The following is a 23,248-nucleotide window of genomic DNA, read 5'->3' on the forward strand; positions in this document are numbered from 1 at the left end:
CAAACGTGTAGGTTACGACTTTGCGTGACGTCATAAATGATTCGGTTGATTCGGCCGAATTTATTCGGCAAAACCGCCGAACATTCGGTTTCGGCCGAATCGAAATTTTGCCGATTCGGTACATCACCAGTCAAAACCACTTTGGCGTGAGCTGTCAAAACAATTTCGGGTTCTTGGAACAAAACAAAAACACCAGTTGTATCTTCTTCATCTTTACGATTGATGCCGTTTCGACGACAGTGTTTAATCTCGACATTGCGACTGTTTTAGTATTAACCCAAAATAAACAATCTGTCATTTGTATAAGGCAGCGGTTCTCAAACTTCTTTAAATTTTTGTCATAACGGTGTCTTCGCAACTTTTTCGAGTACTCGCGGCCCAATCTAAATATATTTATAAAACTAAAAATACCTTGGCATTTGGCAAAACAAAACTGTGAAGTTACCAACTAAAAGTTATTACTTCTCCTATCGGAAGTATTTCCACAACACATGCGGGACGAATTTAGTTTAATTTCGTAAAACCACCTCATCCGTAGGAATATGTCAAGAGCAATTTTTATGTCACTAACAAAACTAAACAAATAATTAAATTTGTGTGAATAATTGCTTCTTTTATGAATTTCTAAAAAAATGCCTGTTTTGTCGCTTGAAAAAAGAAGTAAAGGACCACTTTTTGTTACAGCATACTCATTCATCTGTCCATATTTTTGTTTATACAGTTGCAAGTTAATATTACTTATGATTGTAGAAAAGATTTAAGCTCTTCGCGGTCCCTCTAAAATCGCATGGCGGACCCCAGTTTATGAACCGCTGGTCTAAGGGCAGAATTTGCGTTTTGCCGAAAATCGGCTAGTACGTGTTGCGTTAAATCGAAACAAGCGCAAATTTGCAGTTTATACTATGAAAGGTAGAAGTTTTTGAACTCATTGTGATTACTGGAATTCGGAAAACGGTCAAGAACATCCAACATCTCGTGCCGATTACAACAAGCAAAAAAAATAAATCTGCCACAGAAGAAAAAATATTTGAACATTGTATATCTAGTTATTTCGTACAAACAAGAATAAACATTTCAGCCTATATGGGTTTATAACCGTGGGATTGATTAATTAACATACTAGGTCAAAATAACTACAAAACTGCGCGGACGAATTTAATATCAATGCAGTGGAAAGTCGATCATGATTATGTTCATAAATACCAAGAGTTTAACCGTAATAAACAAAGTTGGAACAAACAGTGGCAGTTGAAAATGCGATAGGATAAATTAAAGTTGTTTTTCGTTGGTCATATCACATTTCACGTCGTCTGCCCATGTTCATTGTTCCAACGCTCGTACGTGCGCATCAAGTCATGCGAAACGCTTGGTCGGATGCGCTTAACTGATTGCAGAAAATCATCAAAACGAATTTTCCGCATCTGAAAAGATTTTGTTGATTTAACATGATATAATGCCGTGGTTGACTTGAGTGTTGAGTCTTTTGTGTTCGCATGTCTTTTTACTTCTCGGTTGACAGAACTGTTTATACACCAATAAAAAACATATTTGTTTGACAAACTGTAAATCAAGGATGAAAATGTACTGATTTAGGGTTTTGTAATTAGGAAGAACAGAATACAAAATCATCAGGATAAGAAATGTTTTTCAGCCTTTCTAAGCATGCGAAGAGGTAAACTCTCAAAATAACTTTTGCAACCAGAGATTTTGTCGAAACTCAAAAGTACTTATATAACGAAATATAATGATAATCTTCCTTTAATCTTTCTTACGCAAACACTTTTTGTTGATCAGCGGTTTTAATTCTCACCTTTTTTGCGTCAATTGTTTCGAACAATTCCGGTGGAAGTTCTGAAAAGTTAAAAAAATGCTAGAACAAGTAACAACAGACGAGTAGCATCTAAAAGGTTCGAAATACCCGCATGTTATTTTAAATGTAGAAAAAAACTTATCAACCAATATTGTAACTCCATCATTAAATGTGCACCGTAATGCTGATACGTTTAGATTAAATTAAATTCCTTATGGTTATAGCGTAAAGCACACCAATAATTAAAATTCACTTAAATATGATATTCTGGGATTTATCTTGTTATTGTAGAACTTCCACCTTTTTAATAACTTTAAAAGGTATGTCAAGTTATTGAGATATAAGAGAAACCAACCTCGTATGGGACCGAGGGCAGCGTCCTTCGCAAGTGCTGTGAGGTCGCTGAACGAGTAATTCTCGCACATACTCGAAAGTTTGGCGAGTTCATGCTTGCTGAGAGGGGAATCGTGTTTGGCAAGCAACTTGTTCAGCAATTCAGCCCGGGTTTCGGCGTCGGGTAACCGAACATAAATACGCTTGGGAAATCGTCTGAAGAATGATCGAAGTTTGTGATAAGTTTTAACATGTTAACACAATGGTCATGTGCCTGTTTGCTCGCAGTTTGAAACCAGGCCCTACAGGGAGGTTGTATTATTTCCACAATTTCGTGTAGAATTAAGAATTGTTCGAAATAAATGAGCTCAAAAACGTTATGAATAACTTCTATGTAAACAAATTTAACCTGAATAATCCGAAGAAAATATGTATGTTATTGTTTATGGTCGTTAGTGATGCGTGGTTATCAGTTTGAAAGAAAAGATTTTTTTGTGCCAGTATAAGCTCACTGGGTCAAAACTTCAAGTACCGGATTTATCGACGCAGGATGCAGGTCTGACAAGTTACAAACTAACAACTATATTGGATTGGACCACAATATCATTGTTGAACACGACTTTAACGATTAAGACACAATAAAAAGGGTCGTTTTATTCTTTTTTCGCACGGGGTTCGAAACCAGTAAGCTCCAGCGGACAAATCCCTATTAAGGCTTTTATGTCTGTTTACGGGTCAGGCCCGTCGCGTCTTTCGGTCAAGTTCGACAATGTGTATTTTTGTCAGTTAAGGAAAAAGCGCCACCTGAGGGCAGCATCGTCCAGTTCGTGCGGTCGGTTGGTGGCGCCCATCACAAGAATTCGCTCGTTCTGATCTGTGCCAACACCGTCAAATTGCAGGAGGAATTCCGTCTGCAGTCTTCGCTGTGCGTCGTTGTCGTTCTCCTGCCGCGTGCGAAGTAACGAGTCTAGTTCGTCTGTTAAAACATACACTGTGAGAATCTTATCAGATCCGTTGATGTATAATATACGTTAGTTCAAAGGTCCAGGTATGCAGGGAAGCTGCATCATTTTTCGAAATATTGTCAAACAGAATTTAAAAACATCCTGTGGCAATAAGCCGGCACCGTGTGAGAGGAAAAAAAATAAATTGACCCTCATATTTCCGTTTTTGACGTCACATTCTGGGCATTTATTCGTCATTTTTATGCCCATTGTTGACTAAAAGCGTACTAACAATTTGTTCTTTCCAATTTGCTAATTAAAAAACATTTAAGAAATCAAATGTGAAGCCTCGGAGAGAGCAAAGCCAAAGAAAATACCTTGCCTGTGTCCAATACCGCCAACATCCCAACCAAAACATCAGCAGTGAAAACATACCTATAAAGATGATGCTGGGTTGAACTTCTCTTGCTACAGCAAATAAAGCTTTCACCATTTTCTCTCCTTCACCCACCTAAAATCATTTTATAAATATGACAAGAGGGAAAGTTGCAAAAGCATTCATTTATTATAAGTAAGCTGCAGCCAGTGCACACTGTTTTAACCTATAAAGTCACATCAAACAAATTGGTCAAGACATGGCTTTTCTACCTGCTACAGCTGTTACTGTTAGAAAACGGCTATGTTTTGTAACACCGAACTGACAGGCTAAAACAGTGTGTATTGTCTGCAACTTACTTATCATTTGTTGACTTGGTGCTTTAACATTCATTTATTCATTACAATAAGGTTTCATGTGACCCACCCATTTTGATGTAAGAGTTGCAGCGCTGATGTTAAAGAAAACAGATTTGGCTTCAGATGCGACAGCTTTAGCAAGAAATGTCTTTCCATTTCCTGGTGGTCCAAATAAAAGAAGACCTTTGGCTGGAGATCGAAGACCTACATAACAAAATTTATTGAAAGATGTATCAACATTTACTGTTATGAAAAAATGTAGGGTACCTGAATACAGATCCGGTCTTATTGCTGGCCTGATGACAGTGTCTTGGAGTGCTTCTTTAGCTGCTTCTTGTCCAACAATGTCCGAAAGCTTAATGGAATGCATCCTAAATACAATTTCTACATTGAAAAATACTGATTTGATGTTTTTAGGCTTTCATGTTTGTCATCCAACCTAAACTGCAACCTTCAAGAAAATATATAAGGATCAAATTTATCTGTATTATAATACCACTATTTGTTAATAAAAGCATGTGTCAAAATCTAATTTTCATCTAAACTGTTTTTTATGAGTTCATTTCTGATTCATAAATAGAACAAATAAAATTCAAACCAACCCTGGTTCAACAGCAGTATCCATAATCTTGTTTGCCATATCACCAGAAACAGATTTCAGATTTTTTCTAGTTTTACTAGCTGTTGGATTGTTGTTGCTTCCATTATGTTTCTCTTTTAGACTGTTGGACTGGAAAAAAATCAAGCTGTTGTTATTCTAATTTAAACACTGCTTTTAAGAAAATTAAGATAGATCCTTGACATAAAGATAGATCCTTGACCAATATTAATGACAAAGTTGGCAACTAGATGTTTATATTGGAAGTAGCAACAAGGTAGCAAATCCATGCAATTACAACAAACACATCAGGTTCAGAACAAACCAATAAAAAATCAGTACCCTTTTAGGTTGATATTTTGAATGGTTAGATCTGGATGATATTGGAGGTGTTGTTGCCCCTGCTGCTCCATGATTCCATGGTGGACGCACTGGTTTTGCGGCTGGTTTGGTCCCAGCACCTTTAGAACCTTTAACAGAAAATAAAGATAATGGTATCCACATAAGAAAAAACAAAGAAATAAGCAAAAACTATAACATTCAACAATTTTTAATCATGTTGTAAAAACTACATAATCTTACCTACACCGGAAGTCTCGCTTAGTGACCGTGCAGGAGCTGACTTCAATCTTGTTTTTGTTGAACTCTCAGGGTTAGCTTTTAATGAAACAAATTATTACACATACTGCAGAAATAATTTTTTACAACCTATTGAAATGAATTTCAACTACAGTAATGTGCGATATTAAAGTGGTTTTAATATGCAATTCAAAAACGAAAAAACTTTTTTATTTGACCTTTATAGGACCATTACACTTTTCAAAATGTGTCACAACTAATTTTGTTCTTGTTTTTATTATTGCAAATTTTTGTTATAAATAAAAACACAATTTATAATATTATTGTAAAATACAAAAAAATGTTTTTGAAAGTTAATGTTTACAAATAACTGTAAGCATAGCTTAAGTGTAAAATGTCTAAAGTTTGTGCCCTCAACTTGAAGAGGACTGCAGAGTCTGACTCCCCATAGTACCATGCCTCCCCCAGGTTGTTTTTGGTACATATATATATATATATATATATATTAATAGCCAGATTAAAAAAAATTGACAACAACTTTGCAGTGCACCCCAATTAAAACACTCATTTTTCTTTTGAACAAAAACATTTCTCTTTGAAAATTGACAAAAAATGTATGTCTTGAGATTAGAACCCATTTATGGTTTCGCAATAATGAAGGGAAACTGCTATTTCCAGATATTTAACTATAGCAGCTATCTCCTACTCCTTCTAAAGCCATTGACTTATCACGACCATGACTCTATTAATACCACCCTGCCTCGAAAACATGTTAATGAAAGAATTAACACTAACCAAGAAAAACTAATCTATCTTGACACTTCTGTAGGTTGGCTTTCATTTTTGTTTGCAGTCGAAGAATCTTTTCCTTGTCTTCCAAAGATGCTCCAAATGTCTCAATAGAAATTCCTTTTTGTAATTCATCCACTCCATTTGTGTACCATATCATAGCTACATCTTTGTTGCCTGAAAATAAATATCAAAATCACAAATTAAACAGTGGGTTTAAGAAATGTTTTGTACAGATTAAAAACATGTTCGCTGGGTTTTTAACCAAAATAGCAAACTTTATTTCAACAAAAAATCGAGGGTGCCTGTAAATACCCCTGGACTGTGACCAGCCTGCAAGTACTACTGTGTTCGATCTGTGCTATACTACTTAATGATGTTTTCTGTCTGCAAATCAATAGTGCAGCATTTAGGACTTTCAATAGAACAATTCTGTAAAAATATTTACAGTTACAGCTATTATGATTGTGAACAGGTTTGTACAACAACAAAACATTTAAATAAACGTTATACTTTTACCCTAACCCTGTCTGTATAATTGCTTGTTCAATTTTAAATAATTGTCTGACACAACAGATCCTAGTATGCAGAATATTGCAGTTCCAGATGAAATCTAGCTCGGACATGCAGGACCACTATGTCTCAAGTGCAAGACCTATTATACTGGGTACAACGCAAGTAATAAATAGCAGCATGCAATATTTTATCAATTTTCCTGTGTAAAAAAGAAGGGTAATTTAAAAAAAAAACCATGCAGTCAGCTGCCATACTCTGCAGACTGGTCGCCCACATCGACCATTCAGTATTTTGCAGCCCACCCATAGTTGTCACATATATACACCAGTCTGCAGAGTGTGGCAGCTGTACGTGCGATTTTTTTTTTTTGAAAAAAAAATTTTGCACGGCAAGTTTTGGGGTTTGCACGCGAAAAGTTTGCACCAAAGGCATTTAATTGGGCTATCTTGACAGGGTTCCCGCGCAATTTTTGTTTATAAATTCCATGACTTTTCCAAAACTTTTCAAGAAAAAAACCCCGAAATTCCACAACCTTAATCGAAAAAATCGAGCAATTCCCATAGTAAAACTAGAAAAAAGACTTTGATATATGTAGCCATTTTACCATACTTGCAACAAATATACAAACGTTACGTAATTTAAAATTTCTATCTCTATCTGGCATTTTCAGGCGCCAAATTCCATACTTTTACAAGGACTTTTGGAAAAGTTGGCTTTTTTCAAAACTTTTCCAGGCCTTGAAAATACCAATTTAAATTCCATAACCTTTCCAGGTTTTCCATACCCGCGGGAACCCTGTCTTGACCTCTTTTACTTGCTTTGTGCCTGCTGAAATTGGTCTTGCACGCAAACTTTCGGGTCGTGCACGCGCGACATGTAGGTCCTGCACGCACAAGATCTCGTCGGGAACTACCATGTTCTGCAGACTGGTATATACATAGTATTTACGGGTTGGCACAGTGGTCAGGAAGTACTTCCAGTTAGGCTACAACATTCAAATTGTATTTACTGTTTACAGGTACTTTTCTGCTCCAGATCAGAGTTAAAAATCTTTGAACAAACAATTCGGAAAATTTATTTTGCTCATATGCATGTATTGTTTGCTGCATCAGGTTTGAAAAACTGCAACCAATGCAGTCCTAGATACATTAGAACAGAATGTGAATTTTAAGCTTTGAAGTAAAAACAAAATTACCATTTTCATCTTCATCAATTTTTAAAGCTTCGGAGATGTACTCAAATGCCTGCTTATGATGCTTTTTTACTCTTTCCAGTAATGATAATGCAGCCATCACTTTGATTTCTTTCTTTTGATAACTGTAAAGAATATGTTTTTTTAGACATAGTAATTTGTGACATACCACAGTCACAGTTAAGATGTAAAAGATTCTAAAACACACCTGAACAGATAAAAGTATACAGCAATAATAACTACTGGAAATATTGAAAGAAGTGGATTGAGAATGATGCTCAAAAACCAAAACATTCCATATCCAAAGTTAACTTGACTTCAAAGTATTTCAGAATACTGGAAAAACACGTAACGGTGCCTGCTATATGTACTATTGTATCTATGTTATAGTGCACTTTGAAAACACAACCTATACCTAATGGCGAAAGAATTGCTCAATTAAACCTGGCGTCATTAATCATTATCATGAGACTGTTCGGTTTGTTTTCATTTCGAGAAATGTTCACAGAAAGACTTGTCACGTGACATAATCAGAGTAATAAGCTTGAAGATCAAAATGTGCCAAAGCGGTTGATTAAATTAATCTTAACTAAGTTACATTCAAATATAAGTAAATTAGTGGTTTATGTTTAAACTAACTTCCAAAACGTAAATATTTTTGGTTAGTGGTTTCAAAAGGTTGACTATAGTCTGTTTTATAATTCCCGTTGCAGAGAGCATAAGCAAGCGAGGGGAGGACTATTTTACTTTTGTGGTCCCACGCTGCTTGATTCTTATTTTTTTTGCCCTTTTGTAATTAGATAAAAGTAAACTCTAAGCCGTCTTGCCAATAAAAAACCTAACATGAGTGAAGATGACTATCCCGAGGAACTAAATGATGTATTTAAGTCATTCGATTCATCTTTGCGCAATGTGATGACAGTAATGACGCCCTTGCTGGAAACGGAACGAAGCGAAATTGTTAGAAAGGTACCTTCTTGAATTTTTTTGCGTGGGTTGTGTTGTCATGATGTTACCTAGTCATATTGTTTTGTTACAGTTGCCGTCTTTGGATGTAGCAAAGTTGGATTTGGTAACTGCATATGCAGTGAATTCAATGTTTTGGGGTACAAATTTTGGTTTTTCGATTTATAAAAATGGAAGTATGGTTCATTTAGGGTTTCAATTTTTTTAAAGGTTTTCTTCTTACACAAGGAGTTAATCCCAAACTACACCCTGTCAAGCAAGAACTGGAAAGGATAAAAACATACATGACCAAAATAAAAGACATTGAGGAGAGGAAATATGGTAAATATGTTTGTCGAGCAGTAATCTTTTTCAAACACAAGGTGACTTTTTTGAGTTACTGCTTCGTTAAGTTAATGTTGCATTGTTTTTAGCTCCCAAACTTGCTAAGGAAGCTGCAAAACGTTTTGTCCGGAGTGCAATGTTTGAACAAAATGAATCTAAAACTAAAGAAACCATTAACCCTTCAAGTGAAGAGTTACAACCTAATCCATTGAAAGAAACCAAATCTAAAACACCAAAGAAGCATAAAAGATCAAAGAAGTTTAATCATGACAAAAAGAAGAAAAAGAGGAAATTAGACTCGTGACAACCAAAAGTAACTACATTGTTTAAGAATTGTATTGCAAGTGCCATTAGCCGATGAGGACTGTTCAGTTTTAGGTCTGAGATTCCAAAAGCATTTTTTGTTTACGACTAATGCAGGACATTTCAAATTGAAAAGTACAGTGTAATGGTGGTTCTTTAAATAAAAAGTCCCAGCATTAGTGCCTTTGCTATAATAATGTTTGTGATGAATTTATTATTTGTGGAAAAAAAAGTTGTGTCATCAAATAAATAAACCTGTTATGTGTGAATTAAAATCTGCAAGGTTACACTTGCCACAGGGAATTGTTACAAAAGATTTTGTTCCGAAGTAAACAGGCAGTGTAAGCCAACAATGTGATGACCAAGCCTATGACTTACTTCCAAACCATGGCTTCAGCAGAGTAATACTAAATACTTCATGGTTTAACATATGATTCCCAAAAGGGTATCAGAGACCAGATGTCGTTAACTACTAACACTTAGTCCAGTGGTTCTTAACCTTTTTGGTGTGGTTTCCCACTAAAGTCAACCACCAACTTCGAATTTCCCCCTCTGTTATTTTTATTCTGATGTTTTGTGCCTTATGTTATCAAAAAAGTTATTCTTTATCGAAATAATTTCGTGAAGCGATTTGATCTTCAACTCCAAAGGTATACTGCAATCTTGTGCAATTTAAATAGTGCTTCTGTGAGAGATTAAAGTTTTTTGGATATATTAAAGAGTTTCCTCTGCTGGCAATAGTCATTTACTGCATCACAATCAACAAAGGAAAGGCTTTGATTCATGCACAATAGCAAAGTCATTGATACTTTTAGTCTTGTCTGTGATGTAACAAATGGACTTTGGATTTGTATGTGTCTTGTAAGCCTTCCTGAAACTAATCTAACATGCTGTTGCGGAAAAATGTTAGGAAAGTAACTTTCAACGATTAATTCAAAGCCGGGTTCGACCCTCGGGCCAGAGTTTGTTTACCTGACTTACATAATTTCCCTCTGAAAACATCAAATTTCCCACCCACCGGTTAAGAACCACAACCTTTTTTGCGCTCGTACCCTTTGAGATTTCATTAAATTTTCTCGTACCCCCTGTCTACAATGGCCGTGGGAAGTAAATAAAATTGTAATAATAGTAATTAAACTCAGTGCATTTATAACTTGGGTGTTGAATGCATGCATGAAAACAGTATTGTAAGTAGGACAAAACTAACCATTCTAGATATATAACAAAGTAACTTGTTACACATTCTTCACAAATATGCCTAAATAGAGTATAATTTCACCCTGCATGTTGTACCCCCCGCTTTAATGCTTCGTACCATTGACCTAACAGTTATTCCTTTTTTTTCACTTCATCAAAACGATGTTACCCTGTGGTAATACACAGAGATGCATTATTCAGTGCCACTGCTTTTACAAACTCTACAGCTTGACCCCAGGCTACCATGTAGTAATAATCTATCCGGCCTGCCAACTTCTTGTAAAACACGAAATGATTTGCATGGGTTTTCGATTTGTATTGGGTTCGATATCCCCACCTTACGAGGATACCTTGCATGCCCCTTTTCTGCTCAGTAGGGGTAGCCAGCGACTGATGTGGCTTTGACATCAACAAAGACCAATTAGTCAAAGAGACCAAAACCCATGTCATCATCAGACTCTTCCTCAGATTCCTCTTTCGGTTTTTCTTCCTCTTTGGTTTCCTCCGCAGCAGCAACTGGTGCTGCACTTGCAAATGCAGAGGGATCGGCAAGGTAAGCTTTCATCTGAAAGAATACCAGTTATTAAAGTTTTATGTAAGCATTATTATGCTGTAATGGTAATGTTCAGACAGACAGGATTCATCATTCACACAAGTGAACATGAGTTTTAGATCAGATTCATATTCGCTCTCACCCCTCGACATGGTAGGACCTCCACAAAGCAGAAGGTGCCACGGTAAAAGAGGTTAATAAATTAAACACCGCAATTATATTCACTTTATTACCTTTTCAGCTTCAGGGAAAGTAATTTCCGTTTCAGCAGCAACCGCCAATAGGTTCTTGAAACCATTAATGATGGAATGAGGCACAGAAGCAACAGTTGGATAGCCGATGCTGAGACAAACTGAAGCCACATTTCTTACACCATCCAAGAACTTCTTGCGGATGTCATCATCTGTGATGTCTAGGATTTCTGGGCTGAAGCAGGTTCCGGAATCGTAAACTGTTGTAATGGAGATTTTTTTTGTTTAATGAGATTCACTGTTTTTATGAAGCTGGTCAAAACAAAATAGTTGCAAGCTTACCTTGTTCCAGTTCCAATCCATATGAGAATGGATAGATCTTCAACATGTTCAGAAGAGTAGCATCAGATGCACCGACCTTGTCACCTGGTTTGATCAGATGAACATTGCTCTAAAAAAAATCAGCTTTTTTAGAAAACATATGGTTGTGAATAGAAATAGAAAGATAATTAAATTAAAAAAAATGTTGTACAATGAACTTCCACACTTAAAACCCATCTAAGCGTGGCTTGGTAATCATTTACAGTACTTTATCATCTTTGCGAATGCTAAACCCGATATCAGCGGTTTCAGCAATTAGAAAAATGAATACAGAAATTGTTTCAAAACAAGCCTTCAACATACAATGATTTCAATGGTTCCTCTAGAAATCTTGGTTGGAATAGCCAAAGCCTGGAAGAAAGAAGTCTTCTCAGGCCCAAGCCCGGTGTTTTGGGCAGGGACGATAACATCATTGGGAGCAATTGCATTAGCTTTAGCAGGAGCTGCAACCTATTTAAAAACAACGGTAGTTAACTTTAAACCTGAGTGCAACACGATATTTCTTTAGAACAGAACAAACTTAAATGCTTTAGGCTCAGACAGTTCTATGAACATTTTGATATCATATGCCAGTCCACACACCAGTGGGTTCTGCTATTTCTAGCGGCTGGTGCGATGTGGGTTACATCTGTGCAGTTGAACATCATCATAACCTGAGTGTAGCATACTGTAAAAGGTTACAAAATACTAACCTTGTTTGCAAGCAAAAGGTCACGAACTTCGATCAGATCTTCCTTGGTAAAGACCAACCCAATGTTACCTTTGATGTGGGGAAGCAACCTTAACAACAGTATTTTACAAGTCAAAAAAGTTGCATGCATAGGGCTAGGTTTTATTCTTTCAGCTCAAAAGAGCAAAATAAGCTAGTCTCCACAAATGTGTTATCACAGTATTACTTTTATCATGTTAAAGCACACAGTGCACACACTTTTCCAAATCAGGATTGTTGTTCAAGTGACCCTTAATGGCCTTCCTCATCATGGTGTTCTTGCCCATCAAGATCACAGCTTTGTCTCTCATTGACGCACGGATCTGTTGCATCTGCTTTGAGCTCACATTGTCTGCCCCGACAATCAGGCACTTTGGATATTCATCCAAAAGTTCCTGCAACCAAACAAGCATACCTCAATATAAGTTTTGGCAACTGATAAAAGAATGTTACTGTTAGTTGATGTTTAATCTAACCACAAGCTTACTACAGGTGTACTGCTAATAGAAACTAGTACATCGATAATTTTCTAACTCAAAAAATTTCAAACCAAATAACTGTTCTGACAGACAGGATTCATCATTCACACAAGTGAACATGAGTTTTAGATCAGAATAATATTTGCTTTTACCCCTCGACATGGTAGAACATTAACATTGCATAAAGTTCCACGGTATAAGGGGTTTGTATTAGGATTTCAAAGATTTGATATTGACAAACAATGTATTTCCCACTTACCACTATTTTAATAAAGTATTGAGCCTTCCAAGTTTTCCTGTCTTCCCTAGGCATCTCGAAGTGCGTAAGGATTACCAAACTAGGTTTAAAGACGTTGTAACTGAAATAAAAGGAGAATAATTAAACACACAAAAACGCTTCGCTTCGAAACCATTATATCAACCTAAATGTAACTGTTTTTAATTAGGTTTTAAATAAAAAGAAACAATCCAAAGTAATTAAAGGACTGCACGCATGTATTAAAGTTCGTAACGTGTGTGAAAGACAGATTAAAAAGGATATAACTCACGACCTACCTTGGAGTATGGAAGACACAAAAGAACGATTATTTTTCGCTCAACGTGTTTTATGCTTTCAAATTGACATCGATTCATGTTTTTGTCTTTCAATATTATTTCGTCCGAATACCGGTACCGGTACAAGCCTGAATTTCTAGGCCTAGGGTGTTTGTAATGTACAATACGTCATTTAAATTCTGTTTAAAACTCCTAAAGAACTACCCATACGAACACTATAGGACAGGTTAACAACAATCATTCTAGCAATATTTTCGCGGGACCCGCCTAGTTTCATTTCGGTGCGCATTGCGCCATGCCTTCCACACGTGTAAAATAAATAGTCGCAGTGCAACTTTTTAGCTCCGAAATTTTATGAGATCAGCGAACCGGTTAGCATTACTGGTTACTGTCAATGGACTTTTTGTAACAGAACCGGCTGAAAAATATGACTTTTGTGATAGAACCGGCTGACAAAAAAATTGAATCCCACCACTGTAACAGGGGTTCAAACTTGTTTCAAGAAAACATTCGGTACAACGCCTTTAATAGGCCTGGTGTACTATGACTGTTCCAAGGGAAATTCACTTACGAAAAAGCAACTCCAGCCAGTCGCAAAATGAGTGCAAATTTTACACAAAATAAACTAAAATTGGTTTAGGCTACACGACTTATTGAGCCAAATTTGTACCCTACAGACAGCGGATTTTGATGCCCTTTGTAACGAATAACGATATTACTAAGAAGTGGCAGAAAAACTGAAGCACCGTAATAAATCGATTATAGGTAAGATAAACCTATAAGCTGCTGAGTATATTCATTGTTTTACTCCAAGGGTGGGGAACCTGCGGCCCGCGGGCCGCATGTGGCCCGCTTGCCTTTTTAATGTGGCCCGCGTCGGATTTTCGTTAAAGTATACCACATAGCACTAAAAACAATAAAATGCTAATGTACAAACATCTCCTAGAAATGACTTCGACATTTTTGGTAATTTGTATTCAATATCTCTCCATTCCACATTATGACGTAAACTTACAAAAAAATGCCACGCATTCAACCGCTTGCTATGATTGTGACGTAACAGTTACTGGATTGCCTCTCCTTGCAGTAACAAATCATTTGTCATGTGTTGTTAGTTTTAGATCAGTAATAGAGGTAGGGTGTTTTAACTCTTATTTTTTGGCGAAATAAGTGATAAACCTGTATGCCTTGTTTGTTGCAAACATGTAGCAGCAAAGAAAAAATCAAATATGGAGCGATAAAATATAAAACCACTTGTGTGCTTTGGGTATTTTTACTCGGAATTTGAAAATAAATAAATATTTGGCCCGCCCGAAACTGTTGTGCAATTCATGCGGCCCGTAGTACTAAGTAGGTTCCCCATCCCTGTTTTACTCTATCGTCCGTGCGGTTTTTGGTTACAATCTAAGAAAGGCAAGGCAATTTTCTCACTCCCTGAGTTTTAATACGATTCGCGTTCAAAATCTATTTGCCAATAGAGTAGCTAAACCCATGTAGACTGTACTAATATTTTTCAACTAGCATTATGCAGCTTACAGTTCCGTATCACGATTTAGCTGAAACGGTCACTAAAAATGGCAAAGAGCGGCAGTTCAGCCCCACTTGCTTACAGACATGCCACTCGAAATAGTGCCGAATAAAAACTTTCACATTTTCAACTAAGAATAGTGTTTTTTTAGTAGTTTTAAAAAACCGCTGTGCACCCTATATTAAGGCAACTAATTGGAACAAGTATACCACTCATTCGCCGTTTCAATATTGTGTATAGGTTTGAGTACAATTTCAACGATTGGCTTCTAATGCGTTTTATTATCTGTATAGATATGAAAGCCACAAGCGGTATCTTTAACCAAGCCAAAACTTTAGTGTTACAGGTGCATTAAATCTAGCTCTGTTTTGCTATGTGCAATTAAAACGCAATTTCAATCACATTTACCCCCAACGACTTGCACGCATTTATTCAATTCACAATAGAGGTGCAAAACACATTGCAGATACCAATAGACAAAGAACATATTCTTGTTGTGCAAACACCCACGAAATCAAACCATCTTGTCTTTTAGGAACAAAATACATTTGGGTATTGGTAAAATTCTAACTTAGATTATTGTTTATTACTTTTAAGATTTGAAAATTTTAGCCCACAGCTATTTCTGCTATTTATCTATTCTGCTGCACAAGCCAATTTCCTAATCATAAAATATTTAGCTTTCAAAAAGGGAACTAAATCGAATTCTTTTTCGTTCTACCCAATCAGTAGTTGACATAAATTTTGCTGCAACATTATGTCTTCTTCTTTGACTTTTTTGGTTTTGTCTCAAATTTCTCCCCCTTCAAAGCAGCTAGTCTTTTCTTCAAGTCAAGGAGCTTGGCGACTTCTTTGTCGATTTCAGACTTCTCAGCTTTTTTAGTCTTTAGATCACGAACGATTTCACCCTGCACAATGTCATAGTCCAACAGTTTTAGTATAGGCCTATTTTAACGAATCACAAGCTTAAACAAAAATGTTTGATCAAAAGCTCAAACAAAATGCACTTCCACAAGAATAAATGATCTAATTTAAGCAATTCAAACCCTTCGTGGCATCTTTATCTGAACTACAAGATAAATCCTTCGAAAATACTTTGTTGGATTCAGAAAAATATAAACATACAAATATTCGTCACATTTGAGTTCAATATTGCCTGGTTGTCGTCACGATTAACACAAGCATGTTGTACAAAGCACAAACCTGTTTAGCAACCTGTTGCTCTACCTCTCCTGCATCTCCAGCTTCCTCTTTCTTCTCACCGTTCTGTTGCGTCTGTATCCCTCCAAACTTAGCTTTGTACGACAAAATTTCCTTTTCTTCTAGCTTTCGGAAAAGTGGGGATGGCTAAAAAGCAAATCCAAGTTAATAACAGGTTAGTTTGATACTATATATTGAATATCAATCAAATTGGTAAAAGGGCAAGTCTTGCACAAATAGTAAAAAGACCTCGTTAATTTTGTGTCCGACAGGAAGAAGCTGCACAAAGTTCGCGTCATCAACAAGCACGTTGACCGACTGCGGTACATTTAGTTGACCTTGAATAACCCCGCTTGTGACAGGCATGTACGGTTGAACGAGTATGGACAAGAGACAAGACAAGTTGGCGGCCACACACGTCACGGTAGCAGCTCGAATTCTACAAACACAAAGAAGTCATCATTCATAGTTAACCGTAGCTGTGATAATAGATAACATTTTTTTATAAGTCACATGGATTAAGCGTTCAAAACTAACAGAGATACAAGTTAAGTCAGCAGCATGGAGTGGAAACGTACACTGTCTTCATTATGACCACAGTTCGTTTTTTTTCTTCAAGTTTTGTTATTTAATGCAGGTGTTAGTTTTCAAGAGATGTGAAAAGACGATAAAGCAGACCAGCAAATCTTTCAGATATTTAAACCAATCCTTACTTTTAGGACAAGTTGGGAAACGTTTATTTCCAGGTTTTAAAGTCAGTTAACAATTTTATAAAACAATATATATTCGCTAAAAAGCATCTTTGTTATCTATAGCCAGGGTTGCCATACCGTCCTTATTTCTAAGATTTGTCCTTATTTTCAAGGGCTATGTCTTGAAAAAGTTCATTGTCCTTATTTCTAAGAAATGTCCTTGTTTTTGACTGTAGTCCTTATTTTGTCTTATTTTCAACAATTACTACAGTCAAATCCCTGCTACATGTAGAAGTGAACCTAGACCCGGCCTGTTGTGAGATGCACTTAGTATTTTCTACGAACAACGAGTTGCTGGAACAGATTGTTTCAGGCCAAAATATTGCAAATATTATGTCATGGCTCGTATAAATGCACAGATTTGTTCAAAAACGTTTGTTTTGTTTCGCATAAAAATTTAATTTTTCGGTTGTCCTTATTTTTGGTTTCAAGTCGATGGCAACCCTGTCTATAGCCCTTACTTTTGTTCATCATTGCCTTTTATTGCCTTCCAAGGTTGGTTTTCTTGCAAATACTGATTCCCCAGTCTTGAGATCGTAAGGATTCGCTTCAGATTGTCACGCAATCTAAAAAAAACATGTTTAGTTTAATACGAAAAGACAAATTACGTCAAAAGAAAATTCCACCTGATGGTTTTCATGTCCTCAATGTAAGCCTTGATTTCACGGTTCACCCAACAAATAAGTTCAAGCTCAACGTCGGTTAATTTGCATTTTGGTACTTCCCCGTCATACATGTTCTTCACGAATTTTAGTGACCTGGTTCAATTACAAATTGTAAATAAAAAATACAATAACAAACAAAAACATCGTTTAAGTATTAGGTTTGGATATACAAATGGGAAACGTTTAGGTTTGTCAATAAACTAAGTGCAGTGACTGAATAGGGACTTCGTTGTTTACTGACCTGTTGATGAAGTTTCCCAGGTTATTGAGCAGTTCTGAGTTATTCTTTGTCATGAAATCACTCCAACTGAATTGCGTGTCCTGCCCCTCTGGTCTCATATACAACAAGTAGAATCTCCAAATGTCAGAGTCTACAGATAACAAACAAAGGAAACAGACGTTTATGGAGTTATGGCACAGTTTTTGCAGATCTATAACACCGAGTCGAGCCAAGACAGAACTCGCAGTCGGTAACGACCGTTGCTGTTTTGAATACTCGGTGCTCAGCCGACCAGTTGTGCAAACTCACCACAGCATTAAATTTGCATAATCACGCCCTGCTAACATACGAAACTAGTGTTCGAAAGGGTATCCAAGAACCAAAATGACTGTTTTTTAAATGCGTTAGATGGTGGAAAACGCGAGCTCCCGGGACCTGTACAACTTAATTCACCGCTGGTGATGTAAGGGACTTTGGAAAGCTAGAAATTTGGTGTGGAATTGAATGTCAGAATGCAACGAGCATACGCGGCCATGCACCGAGCACTACCGTTAGGTTAGATGCTCGGTGTTCGACCAACCTGGCCATTTGTAGTTATGGCCCATCCTTAATTACAGCTTGATAATAATCGAAGTTACATACTTTTAATGTATTTACTTGATCGGTTCTATGCACAGACGTGAATAAAGGTATAAAGTTGTTGTTTATCTGTTTAAATTCACAGAAAAAACAATCTAGGTTATTAATCGAAACCCACCTATTGCTGTAGATCCAGCCTGGTCACCAAATACTCCAATTCCACGACTCTTTGAAAACTTTGTATCCTCATAATTAAGATATTCTGTAAGGAAAGTAAATCATTAGCAGCCTATAAGATTATATAAAAAAGACCAGCAAAAGCATGAACCTGTGGCATTGAGATGATTTACAATTGTGTAATCATCACTTGTGCCCAACAGACAGCATGGAAATACAACACTGTGAAATGGAACGTTGTCTTTTGCCATGAAATTGAAAAGTTCAACATTCTGAAATCACATACAAGAATAAACTAAATGTGGTCTGCAACAGGCCTTTCATTACCAGTATTTGGCATAACTATTGCTTCGCCAAAAAAGTTTCTTTGCATTGAAGTTTCATGGTTATGTTGGTGGTACATTTTTGAAAGTTAAAACATTTTAAACTGTTTAACAACCAATCTATATGTGATCTACCTTTGGGTTTTTCCACCATTTTTCCCAGTCTTCAGTATAGTTTGCAGTAATTGATATGTAACCAATTGGTGCATCAAACCAAACATAAAAAACCTACAACAGAAAAAAAAAACACATAAAATATTGAATGCTCACAATACTGGTAATAGGTTTTCCAAAATATAGTGCAGCAATTTGGTGAAAAGTTTTTTTTAATACTACTTCTAACAAAAGGAGACATGTTTTGAAAAAATAGGCAAAAAAGCAAGCTGTTATGGGGACTGTACAGTAAAAATATAATACAACACAGTCACAGCAGCTTGATAAGCAATATGAATTTGGAATCGTTTAAAAACAAATAACAAAAACTCAATCATAGCTATGATCTAACAGTGAACAATAAGTAAAGAATTACCTATCATTACATTTAGCAAACCAAGACCCTAAGCAGCTAAAAGTCATAAAAACAACACACAAAGATGTGTACATATTTACCTTCTACAGTTATAAAAGACCACTTGCCTTGTCAGTAAAACCTTCTAGTGGCACAGGAGTTCCCCATTTTAGGTCACGAGTGATACACCTTGGTTTAATTCCATCTCTCAACCATGTCTCAGTAATTGTCTTGGCATTGTTTGACCACCCCTGACCTTGATAGGAAGTCTCAAGGGCAGTCCTTAACTTCGGCTCAAGCTAGAAAAAACAAAATTGTAAATGACTGTAAGGCAGTTTCATAATGAAGTTGAGAAACAAGCTTTTAAGTTCTTAGCCAAATAACAAACGCTTTAAGAAGACATTAGAACAACTGACCGATAAGAAACTTTAGAAGTAAGTCTTACACATGCAAGTGGGATTTAAACAAGCCTGATCTCTGATATTGGTGGTAATAAACATTTTTGCAATAAGTTTATTTCTGTTCATTATACGTGCATTATGATGTAGCACTGTGCAGCATTATGCAGTGTGTTAATCGTGTAGGACCATTTTTAACAATCTACTTAAATTGCAAATAAAATTTACAATCAGAATTAAGGTACGTACCTGGGAAAGGTCCACAAAAAGATGTTCTGAGTTCTTTACCACTGGGGTTTCTGTGCACATCTTGCATCTTGGTTGCTAAAAAAAGTTCTTGTGCATATTAGAGCATCAGAAATTGACAAAAAATAGTAACCTTTAGTTCTACAGCATTAATCAGTTTGCCACATTTGTCACACTGGTCACCCCGAGCATCATTGTAGTTACACAGTGGACAAACTCCTTCAACAAACCTACAAGATTACAAAATGTTTTAAGTATTGTGCAAAAAAATTCTAGGTTAACACACCCAATAATGCAAACAGCAATATGCACCATAAATGGGAAATTACTTTGCAGAGCTGGTGATAAAATCGCTTTTCCAAACAACATAACACTGTTACCTGTCTGCAAGAAACCTGGAACATTTCCCACAATACAGTTGTTCAACAGTTTGTTGAATCAAATGCTTGTTATTGTATAGTTGCCAGAAAATGTCCTGTGCAATACTGCAAGCATACAACAATGGAATAGGTTTAACTGCGCTAAAGTCAGTTTTACTAGGCTGCCATACCACTGTTTAAAAGACAAAATATTAAGGTACAACCAAACAGTGAATCTGGTTATGAACAAAATTAAATAGAAAGGCTGATTTTCTAAATCATCACCAAGTAGAATAGTAATTCTGTAATGCCTATCGCACTGGTCAATTTACAAAGTTTTAAGTTTACTCAAATGCATTTGAAAGAAAGGGTTCGTTCTACGGATGAATTTCATTGTATTGAGCAGTAAATTGTCATGTTAGGTTTTAAATAAGATACTTTTTTGATAAAAGAAACAACAATGGAAGATTTTTGTTTAAGCTTTTTATGTTTACTTACGCAGTTTGTTGTGACGTTGTTGTCCTTCCAAAGTAATCAAAGTCCACATTAAACCAGGAGTAAACCTCTTGGTGCAGTTTGTTGTATTTATTACAAATCTATACAAACAAATGCAAATTAACATTATTGCCTGACCACACAAATAGTTCCCTGTTTTTGATTACAAAATTACCATCAACTATAGATTTATTTTTATGAACCAAACGAACCAACCTCTTGAGGTGTTACCCGCTCCTGGGCAGCTTTGGTCTCTGTGGCTGTCCCATACTCATCTGTTCCACATATGTACAACGAGTTCCACTGACGAAGACGACAATATCTGTGTATAGAAAAACAGTATGGCATTTTTTATTGTTTGTTTTTTCTGTACTAGTTGCTACACACAAAAACTAACTATAAACAAAATAAACAATACATATCTTACCTTGAGTAAACATCAGCACTTAACACACACCCGATAATGTTGCCAAGATGGGGAACATTATTAACATACGGCAAGGCACTTGTTATCAAAACGTTTTTCTCACCCTGTACTGGTAGTCTGTAAAATGCACAAGTGTATACTTATTATTTAGAAGGTCACAAAATTTTAAACTACATAACTACATGTGCAAAAATGTTAAAAACATCCATTTAAAAAAAATAAGTTACTACAGCCAACACTGGAACTTTGTCTAATTGGGTAAAATTTTAAATTTACAATTTAAAAAATAAGTATACTGTATATTTATGACTTACATTGGATGTACCCTGTCTTTGGGTTTTAGGGTCTGATTCACTGATGACCATGCTTGCGAGGCCAGTTTTATTTCTTCATCACTAATTTTATCCTGGGTCTAATAAATGTTTGACTTTTATTATCATAGCAATATTGACAAATGTTACACAATATGAAATTTACAATTTTTGTCGTTGTTGCAAATTAAACAAGTATGCGTAGATATGTTTTGGAAGATCTTTTTCAGCATCTGTCAGACACTAGGCTATTTCTGCTGCACATGTTAAAAAACAATTAATCAAACAGAAATGCAAAACAAACTTACATCCTGTTGAGTGCTCTCAATTATTTTTGCTGGTGGTAAAGGCAACCAGTCTGGTTTCCCAATCGACTTTGCAAGAGAAATGTAGTAATTCTATGCAAAAAAATCATTTGACAAAGATTAATTAAAAACAAAATACTTTAGGACTTAAACAAAATACATATTTTTATTATACTCCACCTTAAACTTTTTTTCTCCAGTGACATCTTTTAGCGCCTTTGAAAAACAAGGCAAGTTCTTGAAATTTTCAAGCCAGTTTGAAACATGAACAAGCTTGGAATTTATCTTTAGCAATTCATTCACAGCAGAGTACAATGTGCAGAGAACAACACAACTCACAACCTTGCTCTGAAATGTTTAGAACAAAGTGTTTTCTCTTCGTTTAATACTTTTTACAATAAACTCACTCTTATATTGTTGATTAAATGTAGGTTTGGTTTTAAACACCTACTTATTTTGTACAAAATATAAGCCACAGAATATTAAAAAATCATTTGAACCACAGGTCAGGCCAAAGTTTGTTTTCAGCACTACAAGAAAAAATGTAATTTTACTTTTGATATGCTTGATCTGCTTAAATAGTCTTCCAGCATAGACAAGAGATTAGAAAATTCTTTATCTTGTTCAACTGTCTTGTTGTTGCTGACCAAATTAGCAACAAAGCCTCGTAGACATAATGACTCCCACTCCAAAAAAGCAAGTTCTTCAACTGATAGTGCCTTGTTGTTTGCAGTTTCGTAAATATACCTAAATGTTAAGTCAGTGAGGTTAAGTATGTAAAGTCATTGATAAAAAAATCAACTCAAAAAGTGTAATTATCAACCTGACAATGCTGTTAGATGATGTCAACACAACACCATCAGGAAGAGTGGCAGATAAATTATCTCCTGTAAAGTAGTAAGCATGTTTAACACAAAAATGTCCTTATAATATGGTTAAGTACTTAATATAAATATGGTGCATGCACTACTAATCCGACTTTCTAAACATAGGCCTACCACATTCCATGAGAAGTTATACATGAATTAAATTTATATTTTGATCACTTATAGCCAGTATGTACGCAGTAAGCACTAAGCAGTGTTATTAAATTTTTAATGTCAGCATATTATGCCAGTAAATGAATATTATGCCTTTGTTTTTAAATAACAACTCAAAAAAGAGTAACAAATTTTGTATACCTGTTTGTTTGCAAAATTTTACAGGAACATTACAATCATTGCAGGCAAACAAAACCTTAAAAGCTTCTGGACTTTCTGAGCTTGAAAGTTCAATCATAATTTGCCTTACTTTGTTACTACGGTTTGAACATTGACTTCTAAAACATAAAATCACTAGTTAAGTAAACAAAACAACAAACATGTGGGAAAAACTTTTTATTACTTTTCTTCAGATGGTCAGTTCTGTTTCTTTTAAAGCTACTTTTCTAGTTTTGAATACGTTTTTTCCCTATTTTGTGAAATGTCCAACAAAAAGTATCGCTAGTTTACTTAAATGTTGCTCATAATAAACATAACACTATGAACACAGTCACAAATGTTTCCCAATTCCCACGCCTTTAGGCGAAACACAAGCGGGGAAATACCTAACAGTTTACCGTT

General features: G+C 35.8%; 4 protein-coding genes across 5 annotated transcripts; 1 reads left to right on the forward strand and 3 right to left on the reverse strand.

Annotated features, from left to right (window-relative positions):
* Positions 1-492: 492 nt before the first annotated feature.
* On the reverse strand, positions 493-7,943 carry LOC145225064 (spastin-like). Of its 2 annotated transcripts, none has more exons than XM_080091709.1 (13): positions 7,705-7,942; positions 7,500-7,621; positions 5,795-5,965; positions 5,003-5,077; positions 4,763-4,890; positions 4,425-4,552; positions 4,090-4,193; positions 3,890-4,026; positions 3,523-3,598; positions 2,948-3,119; positions 2,166-2,359; positions 1,811-1,851; positions 493-1,421 (listed from the first exon to the last, which is right to left on the reverse strand). In XM_080091709.1, the coding sequence occupies exons 1-13, from the start codon at positions 7,788-7,790 to the stop codon at positions 1,302-1,304; spliced, it is 1,554 nt and encodes a 517-aa protein (XP_079947835.1). In that variant the 5' UTR covers positions 7,791-7,942; the 3' UTR covers positions 493-1,301. The 2 variants fall into 2 exon arrangements, with proteins under 2 accessions (XP_079947835.1, XP_079947841.1); XM_080091715.1 differs by lacking the exon at positions 493-1,421 and adding an exon at positions 1,428-1,521 and having other exon boundaries at positions 7,705-7,943.
* A 269-nt stretch (positions 7,944-8,212) lies between these two features.
* On the forward strand, positions 8,213-9,350 carry LOC145239449 (nuclear nucleic acid-binding protein C1D-like). Its single transcript, XM_080102772.1, has 4 exons — positions 8,213-8,465; positions 8,536-8,602; positions 8,673-8,783; positions 8,876-9,350. Exons 1-4 carry the CDS (start codon positions 8,340-8,342, stop codon positions 9,088-9,090), a joined length of 519 nt encoding a protein of 172 aa, XP_079958898.1. The 5' UTR covers positions 8,213-8,339; the 3' UTR covers positions 9,091-9,350.
* Positions 9,351-10,581: 1,231 nt separating this feature from the next.
* Positions 10,582-13,250, reverse strand: LOC145239439 (large ribosomal subunit protein uL10-like). Its single transcript, XM_080102762.1, has 8 exons — positions 13,155-13,250; positions 12,859-12,958; positions 12,340-12,515; positions 12,104-12,191; positions 11,715-11,861; positions 11,373-11,481; positions 11,073-11,290; positions 10,582-10,851 (listed from the first exon to the last, which is right to left on the reverse strand). The coding sequence occupies exons 2-8, from the start codon at positions 12,910-12,912 to the stop codon at positions 10,708-10,710; spliced, it is 936 nt and encodes a 311-aa protein (XP_079958888.1). The 5' UTR covers positions 12,913-12,958; positions 13,155-13,250; the 3' UTR covers positions 10,582-10,707.
* A 1,830-nt stretch (positions 13,251-15,080) lies between these two features.
* LOC145238413 (methionine--tRNA ligase, cytoplasmic-like) lies at positions 15,081-23,188 on the reverse strand. The gene is made up of 23 exons (XM_080101562.1): positions 23,031-23,188; positions 22,829-22,965; positions 22,471-22,534; positions 22,202-22,394; positions 21,828-21,995; positions 21,651-21,740; positions 21,346-21,443; positions 21,032-21,148; positions 20,821-20,926; positions 20,608-20,705; positions 20,131-20,235; positions 19,884-19,980; positions 19,754-19,828; positions 19,235-19,405; positions 18,734-18,826; positions 18,427-18,547; positions 18,277-18,360; positions 17,541-17,670; positions 17,261-17,392; positions 17,096-17,200; positions 16,132-16,321; positions 15,886-16,029; positions 15,081-15,590 (listed from the first exon to the last, which is right to left on the reverse strand). The coding sequence occupies exons 2-23, from the start codon at positions 22,923-22,925 to the stop codon at positions 15,438-15,440; spliced, it is 2,631 nt and encodes an 876-aa protein (XP_079957688.1). The 5' UTR covers positions 22,926-22,965; positions 23,031-23,188; the 3' UTR covers positions 15,081-15,437.
* Between the last annotated feature and the right edge of the window lie 60 nt (positions 23,189-23,248).

Source organism: Phallusia mammillata, chromosome 1 (assembly GCF_965637545.1).
Source record: "Phallusia mammillata chromosome 1, kaPhaMamm4.hap1.1, whole genome shotgun sequence".
Lineage (NCBI taxonomy): Eukaryota > Metazoa > Chordata > Ascidiacea > Phlebobranchia > Ascidiidae > Phallusia > Phallusia mammillata.

Coding starts and splice junctions, on each gene's coding strand:
- LOC145239439 (XM_080102762.1), bottom strand. CDS start 12,912: ATGCCTAGGGAAGACAGGAAAACTTGGAAGGCTCAATACTTTATTAAA. Junction 12,516..12,858: donor AATACTTTATTAAAATAGTG/GTAAGTGGGAAA, acceptor GTTTGGTTGCAG/GAACTTTTGGATGAATATCC. Junction 11,862..12,103: donor ACCTTTTGCTTGCAAACAAG/GTTAGTATTTTG, acceptor GTTTTTAAATAG/GTTGCAGCTCCTGCTAAAGC.
- LOC145238413 (XM_080101562.1), bottom strand. CDS start 22,925: ATGATTGAACTTTCAAGCTCAGAAAGTCCAGAAGCTTTTAAGGTTTTG. Junction 22,395..22,470: donor TCATCTAACAGCATTGTCAG/GTTGATAATTAC, acceptor CTTAACATTTAG/GTATATTTACGAAACTGCAA. Junction 19,829..19,883: donor TTAATGCTGTAGAACTAAAG/GTTACTATTTTT, acceptor AACTTTTTTTAG/CAACCAAGATGCAAGATGTG.
- LOC145225064 (XM_080091709.1), bottom strand. CDS start 7,790: ATGTTTTGGTTTTTGAGCATCATTCTCAATCCACTTCTTTCAATATTT. Junction 7,622..7,704: donor GTATACTTTTATCTGTTCAG/GTGTGTTTTAGA, acceptor TATTCTTTACAG/TTATCAAAAGAAAGAAATCA. Junction 4,194..4,424: donor GATACTGCTGTTGAACCAGG/GTTGGTTTGAAT, acceptor AATTGTATTTAG/GATGCATTCCATTAAGCTTT.
- LOC145239449 (XM_080102772.1), top strand. CDS start 8,340: ATGAGTGAAGATGACTATCCCGAGGAACTAAATGATGTATTTAAGTCA. Junction 8,603..8,672: donor AGTGAATTCAATGTTTTGGG/GTACAAATTTTG, acceptor ATTTTTTTAAAG/GTTTTCTTCTTACACAAGGA. Junction 8,784..8,875: donor CATTGAGGAGAGGAAATATG/GTAAATATGTTT, acceptor CATTGTTTTTAG/CTCCCAAACTTGCTAAGGAA.